The sequence below is a fragment of the Coniosporium apollinis genome, assembly GCF_000281105.1.
Source record: "Coniosporium apollinis CBS 100218 chromosome Unknown supercont1.30, whole genome shotgun sequence".
NCBI lineage: Eukaryota > Fungi > Ascomycota > Dothideomycetes > Coniosporium > Coniosporium apollinis.
Window position 1 is genome coordinate 312,902 of NW_006913292.1, and position 22,724 is coordinate 335,625.

General features: G+C 55.1%; 10 protein-coding genes across 10 annotated transcripts; 6 read left to right on the forward strand and 4 right to left on the reverse strand.

Annotated features, from left to right (window-relative positions):
* Positions 1 to 373: 373 nt before the first annotated feature.
* Positions 374 to 3,083, reverse strand: W97_06290 (uncharacterized protein; the record flags this gene model as incomplete). Its single annotated transcript, XM_007784014.1, has 2 exons — positions 374 to 2,655; positions 2,714 to 3,083. 2 exons carry the CDS (start codon positions 3,081 to 3,083, stop codon positions 374 to 376), a joined length of 2,652 nt encoding a protein of 883 aa, XP_007782204.1.
* Positions 3,084 to 3,416: 333 nt separating this feature from the next.
* W97_06291 (uncharacterized protein) lies at positions 3,417 to 3,940 on the forward strand (the record flags this gene model as incomplete). Its single annotated transcript, XM_007784015.1, has 3 exons — positions 3,417 to 3,546; positions 3,684 to 3,763; positions 3,854 to 3,940. The coding sequence occupies 3 exons, from the start codon at positions 3,417 to 3,419 to the stop codon at positions 3,938 to 3,940; spliced, it is 297 nt and encodes a 98-aa protein (XP_007782205.1).
* Positions 3,941 to 4,717: 777 nt separating this feature from the next.
* On the forward strand, positions 4,718 to 5,365 carry W97_06292 (uncharacterized protein; the record flags this gene model as incomplete). Its single annotated transcript, XM_007784016.1, has 2 exons — positions 4,718 to 4,920; positions 5,071 to 5,365. The coding sequence occupies 2 exons, from the start codon at positions 4,718 to 4,720 to the stop codon at positions 5,363 to 5,365; spliced, it is 498 nt and encodes a 165-aa protein (XP_007782206.1).
* A 574-nt stretch (positions 5,366 to 5,939) lies between these two features.
* W97_06293 (uncharacterized protein) lies at positions 5,940 to 7,830 on the reverse strand (the record flags this gene model as incomplete). The annotated part of the gene is made up of 4 exons (XM_007784017.1): positions 5,940 to 6,083; positions 6,120 to 6,620; positions 6,687 to 6,822; positions 6,875 to 7,830. The coding sequence occupies 4 exons, from the start codon at positions 7,828 to 7,830 to the stop codon at positions 5,940 to 5,942; spliced, it is 1,737 nt and encodes a 578-aa protein (XP_007782207.1).
* A 1,250-nt stretch (positions 7,831 to 9,080) lies between these two features.
* W97_06294 (uncharacterized protein) lies at positions 9,081 to 12,510 on the reverse strand (the record flags this gene model as incomplete). The annotated part of the gene is made up of 5 exons (XM_007784018.1): positions 9,081 to 10,546; positions 10,617 to 10,794; positions 10,942 to 11,190; positions 11,241 to 11,801; positions 11,959 to 12,510. The coding sequence occupies 5 exons, from the start codon at positions 12,508 to 12,510 to the stop codon at positions 9,081 to 9,083; spliced, it is 3,006 nt and encodes a 1,001-aa protein (XP_007782208.1).
* Positions 12,511 to 13,340: 830 nt separating this feature from the next.
* Positions 13,341 to 16,095, forward strand: W97_06295 (uncharacterized protein; the record flags this gene model as incomplete). Its single annotated transcript, XM_007784019.1, has 2 exons — positions 13,341 to 13,593; positions 13,655 to 16,095. The coding sequence occupies 2 exons, from the start codon at positions 13,341 to 13,343 to the stop codon at positions 16,093 to 16,095; spliced, it is 2,694 nt and encodes an 897-aa protein (XP_007782209.1).
* Positions 16,096 to 16,987: 892 nt separating this feature from the next.
* Positions 16,988 to 18,281, forward strand: W97_06296 (uncharacterized protein; the record flags this gene model as incomplete). Its single annotated transcript, XM_007784020.1, has 5 exons — positions 16,988 to 17,206; positions 17,269 to 17,404; positions 17,473 to 17,849; positions 17,906 to 18,037; positions 18,123 to 18,281. The coding sequence occupies 5 exons, from the start codon at positions 16,988 to 16,990 to the stop codon at positions 18,279 to 18,281; spliced, it is 1,023 nt and encodes a 340-aa protein (XP_007782210.1).
* A 63-nt stretch (positions 18,282 to 18,344) lies between these two features.
* Positions 18,345 to 19,458, reverse strand: W97_06297 (uncharacterized protein; the record flags this gene model as incomplete). The annotated part of the gene is made up of 5 exons (XM_007784021.1): positions 18,345 to 18,639; positions 18,696 to 18,973; positions 19,041 to 19,054; positions 19,123 to 19,347; positions 19,404 to 19,458. The coding sequence occupies 5 exons, from the start codon at positions 19,456 to 19,458 to the stop codon at positions 18,345 to 18,347; spliced, it is 867 nt and encodes a 288-aa protein (XP_007782211.1).
* A 276-nt stretch (positions 19,459 to 19,734) lies between these two features.
* Positions 19,735 to 21,183, forward strand: W97_06298 (uncharacterized protein; the record flags this gene model as incomplete). Its single annotated transcript, XM_007784022.1, has 2 exons — positions 19,735 to 20,275; positions 20,357 to 21,183. 2 exons carry the CDS (start codon positions 19,735 to 19,737, stop codon positions 21,181 to 21,183), a joined length of 1,368 nt encoding a protein of 455 aa, XP_007782212.1.
* Positions 21,184 to 21,571: 388 nt separating this feature from the next.
* Positions 21,572 to 22,412, forward strand: W97_06299 (uncharacterized protein; the record flags this gene model as incomplete). The annotated part of the gene is made up of 2 exons (XM_007784023.1): positions 21,572 to 21,700; positions 21,771 to 22,412. The coding sequence occupies 2 exons, from the start codon at positions 21,572 to 21,574 to the stop codon at positions 22,410 to 22,412; spliced, it is 771 nt and encodes a 256-aa protein (XP_007782213.1).
* Between the last annotated feature and the right edge of the window lie 312 nt (positions 22,413 to 22,724).

A 22,724-nucleotide genomic window follows, 5' to 3' on the forward strand; every position in this document is an offset into this window, starting at 1 on the left:
CGGCAGAAAACGCTCACACGCGTAGTTACCTGTTAATACTCTGCTGGACCACTCAAAAGGGAGGATGTACGCCCAAGTCTAGCTGAATCCTCTTCAGCGGGCCTTGAGGAACTGGATTATGGTTGCCTCTGAACAGTAGAAAACCGTTTCCGGTACTTCTCCAGTAAGAAGAATATCTAAGGCTGGCCCCGGAAGGGAAGCAGGGCCTATGCATTCACATGTATGGAGATTGTAGTGCAGGATTCTGTATTTATGGATGCCACTTTCTAATTTAGAAGTTGTAAAACCCAATGACCGCTAATCCAACATCAGCCGCTTGGAGACTAAAGAACTCCACAAGCTCCAAGAACGCCATGCAGCAAACAGTATCCAACTACAAGCCTGTCCTGATCCTCTTCCTCGCACTCACCTGGCCCAAGCCTCCTTCGCTATCCGCACTTGTCACCTTCGCAGCCAGCACGATCTTCTTCGGCGTTACAAGCTTGCTGCCGGCTAGATTTTCCTTGCCTTCACTCACGGCACCCAGACTCGACGTCGGATTCGGTAATTTGAGTTTCCGGGGCGTAACAAGCCTGCTCCTCTTCTCTCTCCTAACCTCCTTCTGCTTTTCCTCGCTCAGAACATCTTTAGCGTCCTTCTCCGCACCCACATCCGCAGGAAGCAGGCTCAAAGGAGTCAAGAGACCCTTACCCGGCGTGCCGTTTGCACCGCCTAGGCCTCTTAGCCGCCGCATCTTTGATGGCTGCTTCCTCGCCTCCGTAATCGCCTCGACAGCTGCGTCCAGCCCCGCTGCAGTGTTACCAAGGCCCAAAGACTGAGCGTCAACTTCCTGGAAATACAGCAGCTGCTCATCCCATCTGACGCCCTTCTGTCCCTCTGCAAGCTCCCTCACGAGTTCCTCCGCTAGGGTACCGATCTCCGGCACAACCACCTCAGCGCTCAGCTTCAGCAACCTCACAGCAGCCGCAACAGCGCCGCCCTTGTTCTTCCTGGTGTTCACCCTCGTCAGGTTCGCCAGTTCCTGCGCCTCCGTCTTCTTCAGAACGACTGGCTCTGATCCGTCTGCGCGGCGGACGGGGATCCGGTTCGGTGCGTCTGCTGGAGCGTCTGCTGGCTGGGGAAGCTGGGATGGCGGAGCTGGGATGCGGCTTTTTGGCGTGCGAGCGCTGCGGCGGGAGGGCTTGTTAGGGGTTTGTCCTGCTTGCGCTAGCTTGTCGGACATGTCGTCTGGGATGAGGAGGGTTGTTGTTGCGTCGTCGTCGTTGCTCGCGCCGTCTAGGAAGTTCTGCGCGCTAGGTTCGGGTCTCACTCCTGCAACTGGTTCGTAGCTCTTTAGGATAGATGGCGAGTTGGGATCTTTGTCGTCGAGGACTCTGCGCGGCGAGGCAAGCGCTTGGCGGACCGCGTCGGAATCGCGTCGGTTCTGGAGAGAGGTGCGGCGAGCGATGCTGACAGTTGTGCTGACCCTTCTGGCTTTGCTCAAAGCGGCACGATTGAGAAATTCTTTGAGGTGAGCGGTGTCGGCGTCCAGGTGAGTGGTTGTGTCCTCGGGTAGGGACTCGCATGATATTTCCACAACCTTCTTGGTGCTGGTGGTCACCTCAGTCACCGCTGAATTTACCTCTTCGGAGGATAGAGCGGGCGAGCCTGGATCCGCTCGATCACTGAGGTCCTGGTTGGTGCAGAACCTTGGGTCTGCTCCGATGACAGAAGTTTGATCTGTAGTTTCTGGTTCTAGTGAGACTTCTGTGTAGATTCCACGTTCCTCATCCATGGTGAAAATAGATGTGGTGAGTGTTTCGACAGGAGTAGCTTCACCAGCTTCTAAATCTGGATCGGGAGAGGTGGCACAATCGCGTGCCGCTACACCGTCGCTTTCCTCTTCCAGAGAGACTTCTGCTGGGTCCGAAGAGCCTCCAGTTTGTCCTTCGGATTCGAGTGGCGGTGGCTCGGCACCACTCTCAGAGCCCTCAGGTGAGGTGCTCGTCACTGTTGTAGGAATCCCCGTTTCGTCTGTTTCGATCTTAATGTCGAGTTTTTCGTCGAATGGAGCTAAGCCGTCCTCGCTATGAGCCTCTCCTGCCGCCACCGCGTGGCTCGGAGACTTCACAATGTCCTGAACCTCCACTGACTTCTCCCGCAGCTCTTGGCCGTCCCTATCCGGCTGTTGCTCTTCCGTAACAACATCCAGACCCCGTGCACAGATGACGCCACGATTCGAGCTTGTTTCTACATTCAGCCAAGCTGCAGGCTTCACAGGACTTTCCACTCCTACAAAGTCGGTCGTGGAAAGAGCAGGGAGACTATATCTCGGCGCTGCCCCTTTCGCTCTTAAAGGCCTTGCACGGCGCTTTGCAGGCGATTTGCGGACAGGTGATGGTATACCGTCTCGCAGCGTACTGACGCGTCTTCTCCGAACCGACGCGTCTTCATCAATGTTTTTCGAGACGACATCATAGCCTACAGATGCGACATGCCTGGAGGAGCGACGCGGCGTGCGCGAAGTCTTTGCGCTTGGAGATTCAATCTTGTTGCGTATGGGCTGTGGAGAGTTGAGCAACACGTCAGGCTTCCGAGGCGATACATGGTCGTTTGGAGAGCTCGACTCTGCTGGCGCCTGGGTCGAACCATTACGTGTGTCGCGCTTGGGCTTGTCTGTGTTTGTGTTAAGCACTTTATAATCCCAGCTACTTCGCGATCAGGTTAAACATACGAGGCAGTCCACTTCTCCTGCGATCACAGCGCGTGGTCCTGGACGCCAGCTTCTCCTCATGAACGGTGTGGGTGTCACTCTCGATGAGCAAGTCCACTCTCAGCCTCTTGACCACCTTTTCTGGAGATTTCACGGGCTCAGGCGTCGCGCTTCGAGAGTCGGCTGTCTGGTGGGCACGCAACCTCAGAGGATATCTTTTCCAGATCTTGCGAGCCTTAATTTGATACGCCAATGGTGATTTGGAGACGCGCTCCCATGCACGGGGTATCCTATCGGGCAGAGGCAGTAGCGACGGGTCCAAGGCTGCCGTATCGAGGTCTTGCCAGTTAAGGTGGGAAGGCGGTTGCGCTTCGCGGGACGGGGCGGCCATTGTTGCGCTTGATTAGAATAAGTATGCTGGGAAAGACTGTGCTTAGCTATTCACCCATGTAGACGCGTTCAGCATGAATGAATGTGCAATATCACGGTGCCGTGTACTTCGTGTTTGGGTGGTGACGGGAAGACAACACAGATCGGCGGGCGGCAAGTTCCGACACCGCCTTGGAATCTTCAATCGCAGAACCGACGACGAAGGGCTCTACAGCAACATCTTCATCCACCAGAACAGTCAACGCCAGTCTCCAAAGATCCCAAGTCCATCTTGGACCACTGCCGCTTGCGCCTCAACGCCTACTATCTGGCCTAGCCAGCGACTACCCACGCAATGCCCCCTAAGGTCGGCTCCTCGACGGCAGTAACCGCCTCCAGACTACCACCTCTACCCAACCTGCGCGTGCGGCGGCCGAACCGGGCAGACGTAAATCCTTGCTTGGGCATAATGACTTCTGTGCTCGGTATGCAGCCCCTAGTGTAGTGCAGTGGAGGGCGGAGCAAAAGTTGGGAATCTGATTATAGCACGGGCTGATGAATTTATGATGGACTGGCACATGAGACTCAGAATAGGATGGTGATGCTGACGGATTTCTTGCAGGCTGCTGGGCGTCTTCAGGATATGATGTAGCAGGGTGTGGAGTACTCGAGCAGCAGTTGCGCGCCTGCATGGATGCGCCGGTACGTACTCAGCTTTGTTTCTCAGATACACTCTACTTGCTTTCCTGGCATATTGGTCGGATGAGAACTCTGCTGACAGAGTTGGTACAGAGGCCAAAAAACCAAAAGAAGAACAACATCAACTACCATCTGTCGCGCATGTATCCCAGAATTGCCGGTCCGCAGAAGCGCAAATAGGGGGTTCGCAAGATCCGGTGTAAGATTTGTGTCTACGGTGGATGATATCGCATTTTTGCTAGGGGTTGACATGCGGGCGTTAGGTGTGTAGTGGCATTTCAGGAGTTGGGAAAGAGTTGTACTATTTGGAACAAGGTACCCATCTTTAGAGTTGGTTGCCCATCCATCAAATGGAGCAACCAGATCTCCTGTGCATCTTGCTTGCCCTGTCTCTACCCTGTAAACCTGTTCATTATCATAATGTCGTTACAGCTATGCGAACCCCAAACCCTCCGCGATCGTTAGGGAAATTGGTCTGGTGTATCAGTCGGTACTCCGAAGCTCATTCTTTTTGTTTCAGTACTATATTGTTTTGCCTGTCATCGCTGCTTCGGAGTGGCAGCGAGCATCCGCAAGGACAACTGCGGTGATTTGAATTGTTCTGCGAAGAGCTTACAGAGAATTTTCAATGCGACACTTGATGTTGACGACCCGCTGAGACACGACGGCGCGCGATGCACCTCCCTCTGGAGGTCTGCCGCGCCATCGGTGGGCGCGTGAGCCCAGCCTCGTTATTACAAGATGTTCGAAGTCGCCTATCTTTAGGTACCCGGGGCCATTGGCGTGCATATCGCCCTGGTGAACCATGCGTCTTCAATGCCCAAGTACAAGTTCGCGCAGTCCCCCAGCTCAACTTTCACGTCCTCTTAGCCGTCTTTCAACCTCATAAAACGCATTGTGCTCTACCAAGCTTCTTACTCAGCCTTCTTAGTCCGTCTCAGCCTCGTCTTGCGCAACATGGAACTCAACTTCGATTGGCCGCCCCTCGACGCGCATGAAGGAGTCATGAATCCCACCTACGATTGGTCGCCCTTCTCGGACATGCATGAGAGAGACATGCAGACGCCCTTCGCCAGCGCATCGGACAACCAATCAACCCACGCTTTCAGCGAGCTGCAACAGGGCAATCTCGCACCTGCCTGCAGCTCCGCTGGAACTGGGTAGGTTTTTTTTTTTCACGCTAAAAAAAAATTGCTCACAGGCAGTTTGCATCGTCGGGGCCTTGTTCTACCGGTTCCCGAGGTCGTCTAGACAGGTACGTTTCCCGCAGAGCCTCAAGCCCATGTGTCTCTACTCACCGCACGTGACAGCACTCTTCAGCCATTGGATCAAGCCATCCAGGCCGCCCTAGCCGCCCTCGACAACGCAGCCAACCCGCCCAACCAGCACATTTGCTTCGAACCAGGCTGCAAGAAAAACCAGTTCACCCGAGACGCCGACCTACAGCGTCATATCAAAACCGTACACACCCGGGACGAAGCTTTCTACTGTGAGGTTGATGGATGCCCGCGCAGTGAGGTCCTTCACGGAGTTAAGAAACCGTTTTGGCGCGCCGATAAGATGAAGGAGCATATGCGGACGGTGCATGGCGTTACGAGGTCCTGAGAACTAGTGCCTCACCTTTATCGTTTTTGTACTCTTCCGAATACGGCGGTAGCGTTGTCACGTAGAACGCTGCAGTAGATCACTTGTCTTTGTCCTTATCCCCGTCTCTCTCCCCGTCCCTGTTATTGCCTCTGTCCCTGTTCCTCTTCTTGTCCCTGTCCCTACAGTCCTCCTGTCCTGCCGTCTAGCTGTTCTCCGGTCTTTCTGTCTCGCGTCGTTCTGCGGGTTGGACATAGTTTCTTGCCAATTCGATAGCATCTGCGCTTCCCGCAGAATTTCTGTCTTTCTAAGCTCTGTTCCCCGCGGTTTCTGCTGCCGCCCTGTATTAAGCCGAGTGTTAATCTTCAAACGCGTCGTCAGTAATCGACCCGCTCGTTTTTCATCTTCACAACATAATCATTTCGTGCTGGATGCCTGCAGTAGATGGGTGGATTACGCCCAATACATTCAACTGACTGAATCGCTACCGGAGGACAATGCCAAGAGCTTCAATTTGCGTCACGACATCTCTGATGCGGTCAAGATAACTTCAAACGCTGGTGTAGTGCCTCAAGAGAATTATACGAGTAGATCTCTACGTCTTCCCCATAGCCGAAAGCACAATCAACGCCCCATTCATAATAACGATAATCCCCCAGATCAACACCGCAACACCAGCCGTGACCCAATGATTCCGCATCCCCGTCTGCGCCACGCCAGTTTCTCTTTCATCACTTGCCTGGTCCCCTGCACCCGGCTCAGGCCCCTCTCCAACAACAGTCATATACTTATTCCAGCACGTAAACCAGATCAACGGCGCCGTCACAAACGGCAGAATCACACTCAGCGCGACCTGACTCGCTTCCAACGCGCGACTCAGCCCATCCCTCCCCACCGCCCCCGCGATAATAATACTAGGCGTGATACTGATACTCCTCGTAATGAGCCGCCGTACCCAGGGCTTGACTTTCCAGTTCAGCTGGCCCTCACTCACCATCTGCCCAGCAATGGTACAGACGATGCCAGCCGAGGTGCCGCTGAGCAGCAGGGCCAGCGCGAAGATGGTGCCGGCTGCGGGCGACAGCGTCGAGGACAGCAGCGCGTGGATCTGGAAGAGGTCCGCGTCCTCGGCTGCGGCGGTACCGTGCAGAGACGCGCCGGCGACGATGAGGATGGCGCTGTTGACGAAGAGCGCGAAGGTGAAGAGGGAGAGGGCTGTCTCGACGATGCTGTAGCTGAGGCAGGATTTTATCGCGCGCAGCGAGGGGCGGTATTTCTCGGTGGAGTCGATGGACTGGACGGATGCGGAGGAGGAGAGCACGGCGGTGGCGGTGGCGTTGACGGCGTCGAGGGAGGGGGCGGCCGGGGAGGGGTTTGCTTCGTCGAAAGCGCGGAGACGGGACTGCACAATGCCGCTGCCTAGGTAGAGGCTGTGGGGCATTACGGTTGCGCCGAGGATGCCGCAGGCTTGGTAGAGTCTGGCGGGTTGTCAGTATTGCGTCTTCATCATAGGAGTTAGTCTTGGCATACCCTTTGCTCTGCGTTATAACCTCGCTCGGGAGGTATCCCCTGAACACCGCGCCAATTGAAGCATCCTCTATCAGGCTCAGCTGGAAGCAGAAACACACGACTACTCCAATAACGAGCAACATGACGAATATCTCGAAGGCGCGCACTCCACGCATCGTCCCCGTGGGCCTGTACCAGAACAGGATGATAAGGACATCGACGATGCTGATAGCGCAGCCGGCGACGAGGGGGACATTGATGAGCACGTTGAGCGCAATGGCAGTACCAATGACCTCGGCAATGTCTGTCGCAATGATGGCGGCCTCGGCGAAGCAGTAAAGCGTGTAGTTGAGCCAGGGAGGACAGTGTGCCTTGCAGTTTTGTGCGAGGTCCATGCCGGTCACGGAGCCCAGCTTGACGCACAGGCTTTGGAGGAAAATGGCAAAGATGTTGGAGACGAGGATCATGAACAGGAGCTTGTATTCGAAAGCAGCGCCTGCTGCGACGTCCGTAGCGTAGTTTCCAGGGTCGATATACGCAACGGCGACCATGAAGCCTGGTCCGATGAATTTGATGTATTTGACAAGGACGGCCCGCACCCGCTTGATCCAGCCTTTACAGAGAGCACGGAAGTCTTGTTCGCCGTCCATCCCGGCGTCTACAGGTTGTACTGCTCCGCCAGGCGTAGATTCGTTTTTCTCCGTCTCCCTCATAGTGACAGTCTCCCCCGACGCATTGGTTACTCTCTCCGCATCCTTCTGCGCCTCGGTCCAGCCCTTGCTTGGGTCCTCTTCCCCGACATTGAGGTCCCTACTCCTAGTATCCCTCTCCTCGTCGCGCTCTATACTCCTCGACGAGCGCCTAAGGTTGGCTATGTGGTTAAGGTCGTTCCTCGTCGTAGCGTCGGCATTCAGCGCATTCGGGTTCTGGTTCCAGTCGCCGTGCAGGTCATGCTCGATCCTCGATGGGCAGTTCATCGTGCGTTTTGCTTCCTCCTCTTAAGGTAATATGCCTTTGTAGACTCTGGGGCCCCCGCATATACCAATCTTGTGCCCCGTGGGGTGCTTCTGAAGTACTGTCGCGTATTCCTGACAGCCTGTGAAAAACCAGCTCTTGGCCAACACCGCAAAATACAGCTCATTCGTAGCAAAGCACTCAAGCTCTAGCCTCGGATAAATCAACGTGGGGCATAGCCCTCTATATACCCATACCCGGGGCACGTAGTAAACGTCAACACTACCCCGTTCCGATTTCTAACGAAAATCTGGGGTTCGCCCGGAAGGCGGGCCACCGGGGTCGCGCATCTAGATCGGGCGGGAACGGCTGGCCGTTTCAGTCTCCGCATCGTGAGCTGCTGCGCGCTTTCCGACTGCGCTGCAACATTGGACACAAACCGGCGTTGCTGGCGCTGCTGGCGCTTGTGAGCTGTTGTGCAACTCGGTGCCGTGGGCACGTTTGATGCTGTTGGATGCGAGAACAAAGGAAGAAGGCTTTGCCGAGGTTTGCTGGGTCTTTGTCCGATCGTCACATTATGAGAGGCTTCAAACACATTGAGACTTGCTGTTGGGGGACATTAAGGATGCTCATTTATAGAACAGTAACTTCGCTCAAGAAGATCATATATATCGCATTGCCGTACTCTTCCTAACTCAGCTAACAGCTACTCCATAACGCCAGGACTCCCCACCCTCATTGCGCGTCGTCAACATCATCAATCATCACCTCTACCGCCCTAGTCCGTCTCTTCCCCAGCTAACTAAACCGGCCCAGAAACATAGAGCTAGATACAGTGGCATCTGCTACAAGACAGCAAAGACAATGCGAAACCCTTCTCCCGGTGTCGAAAGTGTCATAGCTCGGCCGCGTGGCCATGCTGATATGCTCGCGATAGATGGAAGAAGTAAATGAAGAACGAAAGAAAAATGTACCTGCAAAACGCCGTCAAAGCTACGTCAAAAGCAGCCGTACGCGCCAGCCATGACAGCGCAGGGCGCGGATTGCTCCTTGATGTCTAGCCGTACCCAGGACCACCGATATATGCGCCAGCGGCATCCGAATGAGACGTAAGATATCCCTTAATATGCTGAGTAATGGCTTGTCCCTAAGCAGTCATGAGCTCCGTGTGCAAGGTGAAGATCCTGAATGATGGCGAAGTGAGACCACCGGGGTCTCCAGTCCTGTAAAGCCAGTGCTGCTGAATCTCCCAGCGTACGATCCAGCGCAGCGTTCAGCGCTGGCAATACAGCTCGATCTCGCCCATGCTCCCCGCAACGATTTGATCTTTCTGCTGCTCCTTCCACGTCTCAAACGCCGTCTGCACGTCCTCGTCACTCTGAATATTAACGAAGTCGCCATCGTCATTGTACTTCAGCTTGACCTGTCCCGAGCTCAACGAGACCTTCGTGCTGCGCTGCAATTTCGCGTCGATGCGGTCTTTAAGAGACTGGTAGCTGATATTGGTTGAGACGACGAGCGTCATCGTGCTGCCGGCGGATGGGCAATGGACCTTTACTTTGAGCTGCGAGGGAATCTGTACCTCTTCTGCCGGTCGAGGCGTGATGGACAGGGGTGGGGAGATCGTTCGTGGCTCGATGGGCCCGGGCGTCATGGCTCGAGCATGTTCGAGAGATGAGGCGGGTGTGAGTGTCCGAGGCATGGGACCGTGACGGGGATGGTGGCTGTCGCCGACCTGGTACATGTCGGGATGTTCCGTAGCCCCGCGTTGGAGCATCAAGCGCTCCCGTTGTATAGCGGGCGACTGCGTCGCAGCCCTTGTCGGCAGCGATGTCGGGATGCCTGGGGAGTTATTCTGGCTTCGGTTTATCGAGGAGATGTTGGGGGCGTAGGCATAGTGAGTGGGGAACGGTGGAAGATCTGGAACTGGAGGTTGTGGCCCGGTCTGCATCCGTCGCAACGAGTTCTGAATGTCAGGACTGCTGGCCGACCGAAGACGGTTTTGCTGAAAGCTGTTTGGCGCCGGTATTGCAGGCCTTTGCATAGGATTCCTACCGTTGATGGGGTAAGTAGAGCCGTCCCGCGAGACGTTGCGAGCCATTGCGGGGGCGGTATAGCGAGCGTGTTCCTCGCCGTGCCAGCCGTTCGTAGGAGCTGGCTGTCGAGGGAACGGAAACATGCCGGACGACGAGCTGGTACGTGATGAGGTCGGCGAATCGACACCGGGTGAGAAGTACGAGTCCATCTGTGCATCCCCTGGCGTGTGCCCATTCTGCTGAAGCTGCTGCGTCCTGAGCGTTAGGGCCGGCTGCCCGGTGAATCCCATAGGGAACCGTGGGGGTGGCGCCCTTGGGTCGCTCTGTGGCATTGCAAGAGGACCGCTGTCGTTCGTAGCTGATCTCGACCGCAGACTCGCACTCGAGCCATTCTGGGTCGACGCATAATGTACACCGCCCGGGTATCCGTCAACAAGCGTGTCGTCATCGTCATCTTCGCCCTCGTCTTCCTGTCGGTAGGGGTTCTCGATCGGTTCCTGTCCGCGCATATACGTGAATTCGGTAGTCGATGTACTCGAAGCTTTGGTGGTGCCGTTGCTGGTTCGAGCGATATCCTTGAAGAGTCTGCGCTGCAAGTCGACCTGGTGAGCCCACTTCTTCATAGTTTCTTCCGTCGTGAAGCGAATCACGAAGTTCTCTATGCCTGGGTCACCCTTCCAGAAGATCTGGCAGGTATACGAGCCTGGGCAATGGTCAGCGGTCGAGGCGAATTATGACAGATCTCGCCCCAAGGCGGTTTGAGTGAGACATACCTGGCTTGCCAAACGAGATCAAATCCGTGACATTCTGCATGAAGATCCTGCCTTTCAGCTGCAGCTTCGGTTTCCCTCTTTTGTCGACTAGCGGCTTGTTCATGAGCTTGTTCTTCTGCTTGTTCGGATTCATCTCCTTGCAACAGAGGAGGATCATCTCGAACAAGTAGATTCTATACTGTACGAACATGAGGAGTCAGCATCCAGAGCATTGCTCAAGTAATGTGATTCAAGGACGGGAGCTTGTCCAGATCACTGAGCAGCATTTGTGAGTGTACCACGCCATAATTTCGACTTCAGCAATAGCAGACGGGCGTTTGCTTACCTCACGCTCTTGATCCTTAGTGTCACCCTTCAGAACCGTGAAGGTGCCATGAAGAAGTAGATCACCAAACCCCTCGATCTTGTGGCCCTTCCAGTCTTCAACCCTGCCTCCTAGTTCCTCTACGGCCGCTTGCCGCTCCTCGCGATCGACTGCTGCATTCGTGCGCTCCAAGACCTCGGAGGCGGCTTCGATTCCGGTGGATATATCAGCTTTTCGCTCTTCATCAAGGCCGCCCCTGTCACGCAGTTGCTGGAAAAAGTCAGACGATACAACAGACAGATGTAAGGGGAAATACGAACCTTCAGCAAAAGAGGGTACTTGGTCAACCTCTGGAACGGCTTTAGGAGGAAAGAGATAAGATTGGCCGGAGTTTCGGCCATTTGACGAAGCTCAAGAGGGCCGCCTGTCTCCTTCAACTTATCGAACTCTCGCATGGCTACTTCTTCGCATTTCTTTTGGTTCGCAATGTACGGCTCGTAGACTTTGAACGCATCTCGGTAGAGAATGAACAGCTTGCCCCAATTCTGGTTCGATTCAGGCTCTGAATTAATCTGCTCCACGCGGATGAGGAATCGGCGCTGAAAATCGAGGAGCGCGTTAAGATTGAGAAATATGTCGTGGACGGCATCGCCGGTTATAACTCCCTTCTCTTCGACAAGCTTTTTGAAGGCTTGCAAAAGCTCAAGGTGCTGCACGTACGTCCGCTCGGTCTTAACCAGTTCTTCGATGATGTGTTCCCTCTGCGTTCTCTTGCCACCGCCAATGCCATTCTCAAGCGACGCGTCTTGATTCTCGACTTGCGCGCTCAACAAACCTGCCTGAACAAGTATGTCGAGGACCCTGTTGACGACTTTCGCTACCTGCGACCGTGTGAGAATGATGATTATCATTATTATAACTAGTAAAAAAGACATCATGATGATACAAAAGTTCAACGCAATGGCGCGATTGCCGTCCTTAAGTTGCAGAAATGGCGCGATGTGAAATACTCTCCACACAAGGGGTGACGGGGCTTACCTTGACAAAGCCAGTGGTATCGTCACCATAAAGATCAGTAAGAATGAAGCACTCGTCCGAAGGGAATCTCAGCTCGGTCAAGCATCCTTGGATGAACTTGTAAGTTGCGGTTTGCCCTCGTTTCTTCTCAGGGACCTTTGGGTCGACGGCCAGTGGTATGCGTGGATTGAGCGCGTTGTATATCTTGAGCAGCGGAAAGCCTTGTCTGAACGTCCGCCACAGCAAAGTCACCGGATCGACGCCTTCGTCGGCGATCATCTCTTCCTCGAGCATCGACTGCTCGAAGTCGGGCACCCCTCGCAGGCGCTGCCGCAAGTTCAGACATATCTGGAACAGCGAAGTCTCTTTGTCGGCCCTCTTGTTGATGACGTTGTTGGCAGCCTCGACTGGCCCACCATTGCTAGGTGTAGGTGTGAGGGAGGGTGTTGGTGTCGGCGGGGGAAAGAGCGTGGACTGCGAGGTCCCCTGGGTGGAATCCGAGTCTCTGAAGGAAGGGTGGGAGCTGGTCGAGTAGGAGGAGCTGCCGTAGCTTTGGTGGCCGTGGTTGTGCATCAGCGGAGGTAGAGCGCTGGCGCTGTTGAGACGTGAATGGGCGGCAGGCGCGGTATAGGTGCGAGACAAAGGTCCATGAGCCGCAACGGACATTGTCAGCGCATCCGGACAGGCAGAGAAGGCCAGCGACAGCGACGGGAGCTCAGGATGGGCGATAGCGCGCGATGCGCCTTGCGACGCGGACGGTGGGTGCGAAAGTATGCCAGCGCTTCGGGGTCAACAAGGGGGTGATGTACTCGAAGCCGGGCAGTCGAAGGTTGTGTTCAAGCAGCAGGGCGTGTGTCAGGAGCTTGGTGTGCGAAGAGTCTGCACGGGGTGAGAGGAGCGTCCCAACGGCGAGTCAGTGCAGTGGTGCAGTGGTGCAGTGTCTAGAGTGCTTGATGCTGGGAGGGCTGTTTCAGGGCCTGAGGTGGCCGGGGCCTTCTTTTGTTCGAGGTCGTTGATCGTGGAAAAGGGGGCTAGGCCGTCTTGGGACGACTTTTCCCCCCACAAGCGACAGGCGGCGGCAAGCCCTGGCGCTCCCCTCCGATCCAGCCTGCGATGGATCCGTCGATGCCAGACAGAGCGAAAACAATAAGAAGCGCTTACCTAGTTATCCGTCGCTCGCTGCACCCGGCCGCTGAATCAGAAAACACTCACCTCTTTCGAGTCGTGAATCCGCTGGTCGGACGTGACATTTGGAACCCGACTAGAGCCTGGCGCTGTTGTGACTGCGAGTAAGGCATCACCTGCGCCGCGCATCGGTCTTCTGGTCGCCCACCGCCAACTGTATAAGCGCAAGCAACACAACAACACACACTCTCCCGACGTTCCAGACGACCTCATCGACTATGGCGCAGCGCTTTCGGGATGCAGTCATCGGCTCCTTTGGCGATCTCCACTGCTTGGCCGGATTCAAGACACCTGCGTCGGCCGGAACTCCCTTCAGACTGGACGAAGGCTATTCGGAAGAAACCAGGAGTCAGAGCGAGGGAGAGGCCGCTGCTAGGGCAGCGTCGGTGACTGCTGAGGAGAGCGAGCAACATGTCGCGCTGTCGAGTCTGCCAGACTGGGTCCTGGCACTCACTGAGGAAGGCCGAAGTGGTACGCTAGAGATTCATGGAATTCCACGCCGTGTCATGGGAGATTGCTAAATGGTGTTCAGAGTTTGCGTTCGCCATCCTTAGATCGCTGCGCACGTCATCTATCGCAGCCATCGTCGAGAGGCTGAACTCGCGCCTGCACCTCGATCCTGTGCTACACCTCCCGCCAGAGGTCACCTTTCAAATCCTCTCCTACCTCGACCCGGAAACCGTACTCAGGGCCTCGACGCTCTCGAAGACATGGCGCACGAGGGCTGTTGACAGCCAGCTCTGGAAGCTGCTCTTCCGCTACGAAGGCTGGGCGTCAACTCCCTGGAAAGTTCGCCAGTACGAAGAGGCGCAGAACAAACGGAAAGCCGAAGCGGCCGAGCGGAGGACGGAAGTTCTGGCCCGCCGGACTCGCGTACGGAGGGCGGAGTCCAGTGAAGAGCGACATGCTTCGAAAAAGAGGGTAAGGGAGCAGCGGATGATGAAGGACGGTTCGCGGGACAGGCCTGTTCCCATGAGTCTTGACGGGGCGACCGACGGCGCACAAGCCTGGGCCGAACAGCACGGTATCATCGAAGCGGATGACAGTCCCAGCGAAGACAGGATGCAGGACATATCGTACGATCGATTGCCGCAAACACGCACTGGGACATCAGACTGGAACTTCTTTAGTATAGCCGATGGGCTCATGGTGTCCTCGCCTACTTCAGAGTTGAAAAATGCCTCCGCCATAAGTTCACTACTGCCTCCCGCCAAACCTTCGCTCCTACTGGATCAGGGTCTTGACGTTAGAGTGAATTGGCATTACCTTTACAAGCAAAAGAGGCGGCTAGAAGAGAACTGGAACGACTGTCGTTTCAAGAACTTCCAGTTACCGCACCCCGATCACAAAGACGAAGCGCATAGCGAATGCGTGTACACGATCCAGTACTCGGGTAAATACTTAGTCAGCGGCAGCAGAGACAGGACGGTCCGAATATGGGACCTTGATACTCAACGACTGACGGTACCGCCTCTAAGAGGACATGGGGCCTCAGTGCTGTGCTTGCAGTTCGATGAGCGGCCAGAGCAGGACATTGTGGTAACCGCTGGTAGCGACTGCCACGTGATAATATGGCGCTTCTCTGACGGACAGATCATCAAACGACTGGACAACGCACACTCGGAGTCTGTTCTCAATCTTCGTTTCGACGACACATTCCTCATCACCTGCTCCAAAGACAAGACCATCAAGGTTTGGAACCGCAAGGCGCTTCTTCCAACAGACGATGCATACCCCAGAGCCAGGATAGCTTCCGCTAAGCTACCATCATATATTATCGACATAGAGAAGGTGTCGCCGACAGACCACATATATTTCAAGCCGCTACCAGAGTACATGCTCCTCATGACGCTTGACGGACACAGCGCAGCTGTAAATGCCATTCAGATTCTGGACGGGCAGATCGTATCTGCGTCCGGCGACCGCACCATCAAGGTCTGGGATGTTCGCACGGGCAGCTGTTTGATGACCATGCAGGGTCACACGAAGGGTATCGCCTGTGTGCAATTCGACGGCAAGCGGATCGTCAGCGGCAGCAGCGATGAGACTGTCCGGATCTTCGATCGCGCTACCGGGGCCGAAGTGGGTTGCCTCAAGGGCCATTCCAATCTCGTCCGGACGGTGCAGGCATACTTCGGGGACCTATCCGGCGCCGAAGTAGAACTCGAGACGCAAGCCCGGGAGAGCGATCGCCGCTTCTGGATGAATGATCTGGGAGTGGCAGCTAGACCGTCGCAACGACAGAAACGTGGAGAAAACGATATTCTCGCTTACGGCGCTAAGCTTCCCCCGGGTGGCGGCGGCAACCGCTGGAGTCGAATCGTGTCAGGATCTTACGACGAGACGGTCATCATCTGGAGGAAGACGCCGAACGGCGGAAAGTGGTTTCCGGCAAAGCGCCTCCGACAGAATGAAGCGAGAGGACTCGCTGGAGGTCGCCCTCGGGCAGGTGCACCAGCTGCAGGCGCGCAAGTCCCCAACACCCAACAAGGGCACCAAGCCGTGAACGGCGCGCAAGCCGGCGGGCAGGCGAATCCTCCCTCGGTGACTTTGGCGCAGATGCTTCAGGCGCACGCGACTTCACTTCTCACACCTTCGAATATACTTCCCACACCTCTGCCCACGCCGACCGCACCTGGCACTCAACCCCTGCACCAGCAGATAACAAACCATGCCCAAGCTGCCGCCATACAACAACATCTCCCCGTCGTAAATACCGCACAAGCAGGGCAACAGCAGCCCAATGCCCCCCACGGCGCTGCGCACCATCATCACCACCATCCTCACCATCATCACGCTGGCGCTAACAACGCCGGCGGCCAGGCTGGCGGCAATAGCCCGAGAGTGTTTAAGCTGCAGTTCGATGCCAGGCGGATTGTGTGCTGTTCTACGGATCCGGTCATTGTGGGCTGGGATTTTGCGAATGGGGATCCGGAATTGGAGCTCGTGAGTCAGTTCTTTGGGGAGGGTTGAGCATTTCGTGGGTGTCAAGGGGTTCGTGCATGCAAGAGAAGGAGTTGGGATTCGGTAAACTGCATTTTGTGGCATTGCCAGCTCTTCTGTGGGGTTCCAGAGTCCTGGCGATCTATGTCGCTTGTCAGTTTCCAATATCACTTGTTTGTCGCCTGCAAATGCTATTTCGGGCAGCGGATTGCCATTGGCTGAAACACGTGCCGTGTCTGCATTGCTGGTTGAACGCTTGCCCTGTTGACCAGCGTCGTGTTTGCCTCATGAGTCCAGTTTAAAGCTCGTGCTCAACAGTTCACTTACGTGATAAGTCCTTCGATCCTGAGTTACCGCACACGAAGCGTAACAGATTACGGTCAACCGTGCCTAGGACTCGGCCGAGGCATAGGTGCAGGGGAGCTCAAGGTGAGACAAAGCAATCCGCGCAAGGTTGAAAGAAAAGAGGTGAGTTGTTGGCCCGAAGGAGAGGTGCGGACAAGAGCTCGAACAATGGTGAAAGAAAGGCACAGACGGGCATCTCCATGGGTTGATCTGCTTACATCGTAAGATTAATGGCGCAACTAATTTTGCTCCCTCATCAACGAGCACCAAAGCCCACCAAAGGGATTGAGCCAGTCCTATTGTTCAAGTCTACCGCAAACTATCCACCCCACTATTCCTTTGTGCAACGAAATGCGCCGAAGAAGCTGGATGATCAATTATGACACGGCGCACCGTCTTCGCTGCGCAAAAGTTTTATTCCTGCTCGATTTTCAATATCTCATTCCTGATTACAGTCTCGCATACCAACGTTCTCACCGCATAGCGATCACGCGTACAATTCTCCTTGAGCGAATACCCTATTTGCTACCCAAGTAGCAGCCAGTCTTTCTAGACCCTCATTCAATAGCCGCTCATCATGGCTTCTCTCTGGATACGCGATGGAATCGCGACCAACACCACCGAAGCGCTGGCAGCATGTACGCCGGCGGTGCCCGGCAAATACGGCAACGTGCCCATAGACGCTTGTAATTCGCTTTACATGTACGAGCCGAACTTTTCCTCAGCAGTGGCGTTTACAGTTTTGTTCACGCTGATCACACTGGTCCAAATCGTCGAAGCGATTTCCTTTCGGAAAGTAAGTATCAGCGATGTTAAGACAATTCGCGAGTCAAGAGAGCAGCGCTGACATGTTTACAGGGTTTCTGCTGGACAATCATCATGGGTGCATTCTGGGAGGCTGCTGCTATGGCCTTCCATGCGCTCGGGGCCCGCGACCAGCAGAATCAGGCATACGCCGTTGCCCATACGCTGGTCTTTCTCTTAGCTCCATTATGTAAGACATCATCCTTCTATTCCGCGCTCACGCCCCCAACTGCTTCTTTGGTCGCTAACATACAGCAGGGATCAACGCAGCCGTCTACATGACAGCCGGCCGCCTCGTCCACTTCTACCTCCCCGAAAGACAGATCTTCAAGATCAAAGCGCCCTTGCTGGCAAGGTACTTTGTCCTCGCAGACATTCTGGGCTTCATCCTTCAAGGCATTGGCGGCGTGATGCTTTCGCCCGGCGCGAGCAAGGAGACCATGGAGCAAGGCCTGAACTGGTACATGGCTGGTATCGCGACGCAGGAGTTTTTCATCTGCGTCTTCACAGTCATTGTGCTCGCCTTTCATATGAAGATGTGGAAGCTGGAGAGGCATGGGGCTATGCTTGAGGGCAGGGATGGGACGTGGAGGTGGATGGTGTGGACGATTTATGGTGTTTTGGCGCTGATTACCGTGAGTACATCATCGGTCTTGAGTGTTGATTCAAGGAATGGCTGACCCGATCACAGGTCCGCATAGCATACCGCCTCGCCGAATTTGCCGGCGGTTTCGTCCCATCGAACCCGCTTCCCTACGACGAGGTCTACATGCTTAATTTGGATGCCCTACCGATGCTCCTAGCCTTGACGTTGTTCTGCGTGGTACACCCTGGAATGGTCCTGATAGGCCCCGAGAGCGAATTCCCGAAGTTGTCCAGAAAAGAAAAGAAGGCGCTGAAGAAGGAAGAAAGCGGCGAAGAAGGCCGCGAGGGAACAGGAGCTGGACATGTGGAGGACGGCGGAAGCTGGAGCTGCGCAACCATCTGGAAACTCCACTTTTGCTTTCCACAAGCCGGGCGTTCCGGTAAAAGCCGCTCAACGGCAGGCCGGCACGCAGTGGATTTGAGGATGAATATCACAGCGGTTTTGAATCCGAGGCAGATTTGCCTCTACTATCGTTTCGCTAGCTTTACAGTTTCGCCTGTCGTTCCTTTACAAGCATAGCATGCACATCCTCTTCAAGCGACATGTTTGCACCGGCCGCATGTCCAATACCTGGTGGACCCGCGTCGTTGAAAACCTCCACCCTCCTCGTTCGCCCTTGCCCCGACGCCTCTATGACGGTCCCGCCTTTATATGCTGGGTCTTGAGTTACGGCGAGCAAGACCTCTGCGATCTCGCTCGGCTCGATCCAAAGGTCGTTCTCGCCAACCGACTTGAGCTTCTCGGGATTCTCCTTGAACCAGAGCGGGGATCTAACGAGACTGGCGGCGCAGTCAGTACAGATGTACCGGCAATGGCCTCTTGCATGGATCCTTACCCAGGTGCGACAGCCACAACACGGATGCCCTCCCTTTCATCCAACTCGGTCATCCCGCGCACGAAGTGGTTGATGAAGGCCTTCGTAGCGCAGTATATCGGCACCGAGAGTCTAGTGGTCTGACCGCCAATGGAGGAGATATGGACCACGACGCCTGGCTTGTTCGCCTTGAGGAACGATCGAATGGCTAGGCGCGTGGCTTTTACTGGATGGTTGATGTTGATGTCGACGGTCTTGTAGCCGTTGTTTTCAGTGTCGTCCCAGAAGTTGGACCAGCTCTGAATGAGGAGGTGGTTGGTTAGTATTCTCGGACCCGGGAGAAGCAAATAGTATGTGGTAGCTCACTGGCTCGAAGATGCCTGCAATAGTCAGCATCTGGAATGTACCAATCACTACAGCTATAGTAATCCTTTGGAAAACCTTGTACCTGCTCCTGGGCAGACTATATCTGGTGCACCAAGCTCTTTCTCTGTGAACTCAAAGAGTCCAGCAAGCTCATCCCATTTCGTGACGTCCGTCTTCTTGAACAGGATTTTGGCGCCGTTTGAAGCTTTGTTCACTAGTTCTTCTGCTTCAGCCCTGAGTTGGAGATCCCCAATCACTACGCTGCAGCCCTTCGAATTAAGCAGATCGACGAATGCTAGCCCGATGCCTTAACATCGAGTAAGCCTCTCGCTACGGAAGATCACTCTTGATCAAGGTAGTTACCTGATCCACCTCCCGTGACTATAGCAATCTTGCCTCGAACGCTGTTTGATGCCATCTCGATTCTGCGTTATGTATGGGTTGAGTTCCGCTGGCTAAGCTCACCAGAGCAGTGGAAGCGATCGCCATGATATATACCGGCACAGAGGCCAGAGACGTGCTGCGTATCCGGACGCAGTGCGATGGTACACCTTAGGCGGATAACGAGCTCCGACGCAGGCAGTGAAGCTGCGAGTCAGGCATCCAAATTGTTTGACTCGCGCAAACCTCAAATTGTCACCCACAGGTCGACACCTCTCGCGCCTCTCTCTCATACCCACGCCGCTGTTTGAAAATGCCCCCTTCGCCCTGCCAAATCTGCCAAACCAACCGCGCCCTCATACTCCGCCCCAAAAACGGCCACAAACTGTGCAAGCCGTGCTTCCTCGAAGTCTTCGAGGCCGAAATCCACCACACCATCACCTCGAACAACCTCTTCCACCGCGGCGAGCGCATCGCCATCGGCGCCTCAGGCGGCAAAGACAGCACCGTCCTCGCCTCGGTCCTCAAAACCCTCAATGAGCGCTACGATTACGGCGTTGAGCTTATACTGCTGAGTATAGATGAGGGCATCAAGGGCTATCGAGATGATTCGCTTGAGACGGTCAAGAGGAACGCGAAGCAGTATGATATGCCCCTCATGATTGTGGGGTATGGCGAGCTGTATGGCTGGACGATGGACCAGGTGGTGGAGCAAGTGGGCAAGAAGGGGAATTGTACGTATTGTGGCGTCTTCAGGCGGCAAGCGCTGGATCGTGGTGCAGCCAGGCTGGGGGTGCAGCATGTTGTTACTGGACACAATGCAGATGACGTTGCGGAGACTGTGTTGATGAACCGTGAGTGCTTCTGCTCTTCTGCTGGTAGCGCTTTGCTCCGGGGCGCGTATAGGATGCTGACCACAGGAATCGGCACGGCAGTACTCCGCGGCGACCTCCCCCGTCTCTCTCGCACTACTTCCATAGTCACCTCCACCCCCTCCGCCACCGTATCTCCAAACTCTAACACGCCCTCCCACACAAACATCAAGCGCAGCAAGCCCCTCAAGTACGCCTACGAGAAAGAAATCGTCCTCTACGCCCACCATAAAAGCCTCGACTACTTCAGCACCGAATGCATATACTCACCTGAAGCCTTCCGCGGCAGCGCCAGGGCGCTCATCAAGAACCTCGAGCGCGTGCGACCGAGCGCGATACTGGATGTCGTGAGAAGCGGAGAGGATATGGCGAAGCTGGTGCCCGGTGGAGGATCTGATAGCTGTGGAGGCGCCTGCGGTGTTAGGAGCAAAGCCGTTGTGCCGGAAGCCGAAGACGAGGAGGGTGGTTGCGGTAATAGCGCTGAGCGGAGTATGGGCGGCGAGATGGCTGCGATGGAGAAGCGGCTGGTCCATGACGGGCAGGCGGCGGAGAACGGGTTGGAGACGGAAATCACACTCCCGAGACTGAGGGAGCTACAACCGCACCGTCAGAGCGTTAAGATGGGCGTCGACGGGCGGGCGAGGAAGCAGAAGTCGCAGAAGGGACCTGCGCAGACGCCGCGGAAGCTGCCACAACAGAAGATGGGGCAGTGTGAGCGGTGTGGATATTTGTCTAGTCAGGCTGTGTGCAAGGCTTGCGTCCTACTTGAAGGATTGAACAAGAGCCGGCCGAGAACGGCCATCGACATCGCCGGGCACGACGATGAGCGCGAGCAGGCCGTTAATGAGGCCGTGAATGGCGTTCGTCAGGTATCGATCGCTGCCGATTGAAAGGTATTGTCGAAAATCCCTCATCAATGCAGGCGACTCTCGGCTTCTGCTTCCTTCAGGTTGAATCACCTGTCGCTGCAGGCATCATCGCCGGCTTGCGCATACATTTCGGGTTTTTTCTGAGGACAAGTTAATTCCTTGTGGTCTTGAAACTGGAAACTTCCAGTGAGGGTGAAGAAGCTCAGAGTGCAGTGAGTGAGGCATAGCGAAAGAACACTCTGCGGCTCGACAATATCTTCACTGTCAAAAGGCCTTCACGAAAACATTCACCTTGGGTCTCGCCTCTGGCTAGACTATCTCTACGCCCAAGTTCGACTAGTCGCGTCCAATCTTCATCAACCTCAAAAGCACTACCCAGGCATCCCTTCGTTAGTCGTTACTCGACAAGATGGCTGTCACCCGATCGCAGACCTCCAAGAAGCGCTCCCGTTTAGATGCTGGAGCTGCTGACCAACAACCAACCAAGAAAACAAGGGCAGCTTCAGCCAGGAACATCAGGAAGATCAGGAAGACAGAGGTAGCCCTCCCTTCCGACATAAGCTCTTCGTACGCGATGACTGTTGAACAGCTACTAACATCCCGTGTAGTGCGATTTGACGGACGGTGACCTCTCCGCTCCCAGTCAGCCGGTGCCGCTGCCGAAGGAATCTGCCAAAACCACTAAGCCCGGCAACCCGCTTATGAGACTTCCTGGCGAATTACGCAATGAGATCTACCGCCTCGTTCTAGTGAGCAACAACCAGCTCCTGGTTACTAAATCTTCGATCCCGACGCAACCTCCCTTGACCATGGTCTCCCACCAGATCAGAAAAGAAGCCATCGCCATCTTCTATCACGAAAACAAGTTCGGAGTGGAAGTAGTCAACAACGACGGCAGTCACGAAGGTGTGTGGCTCGCGAAGATCGGCCGGGAGAACACGAACTTGCTAGACTTTTCCAGAGTCCATGAGGATTACTACATATTTCTGTTTTCACAGAACTCGACCGATCCTTGGACGAACCTTCTGCAATGGTTGAAGGATTTCTACCACTACAAAGCAGGCAGCCCTGGTAGTGGTCCGATTAGGGGGAACAGGATGCGACCGATCAGTGTCCTCGTGTTGCTGTTCAATGCAGCCGAAAAGCTCCGCAAAGCCAAGACATCGTGGGAGACAGCGGAACACGTGCTGACTATTATGGGGGAGGTGGCAGAGTGCAAGCGACCAAACTGGAAGCCGAAAATAGAATAAATAGAGGTGGTGAAGTACTTGAAGAGAAAGAAGATCGCTTTCTCTTGGATTCTTCTCACCATTTGGGACGGTTTGTAACCCGAAGCGAGTTGGGTTCTCACATACGCAGCGGTTTATGTACAGTCACGGTCCACAACGGCACAGCGAGATCAAGCAGGCATCAAGCTCACATACTCTTTCTCTGTGTCGTGCTCCTCCACAGTAACGTAACCTGGCGTGGAATAAGCTGCCGAACCATTCATCAGACCCTCCAAAAAAGGTAGACCAGAAGTTAGGACAAGGCATGAGCAGCGTGCATCGAGGTGTCTTTGT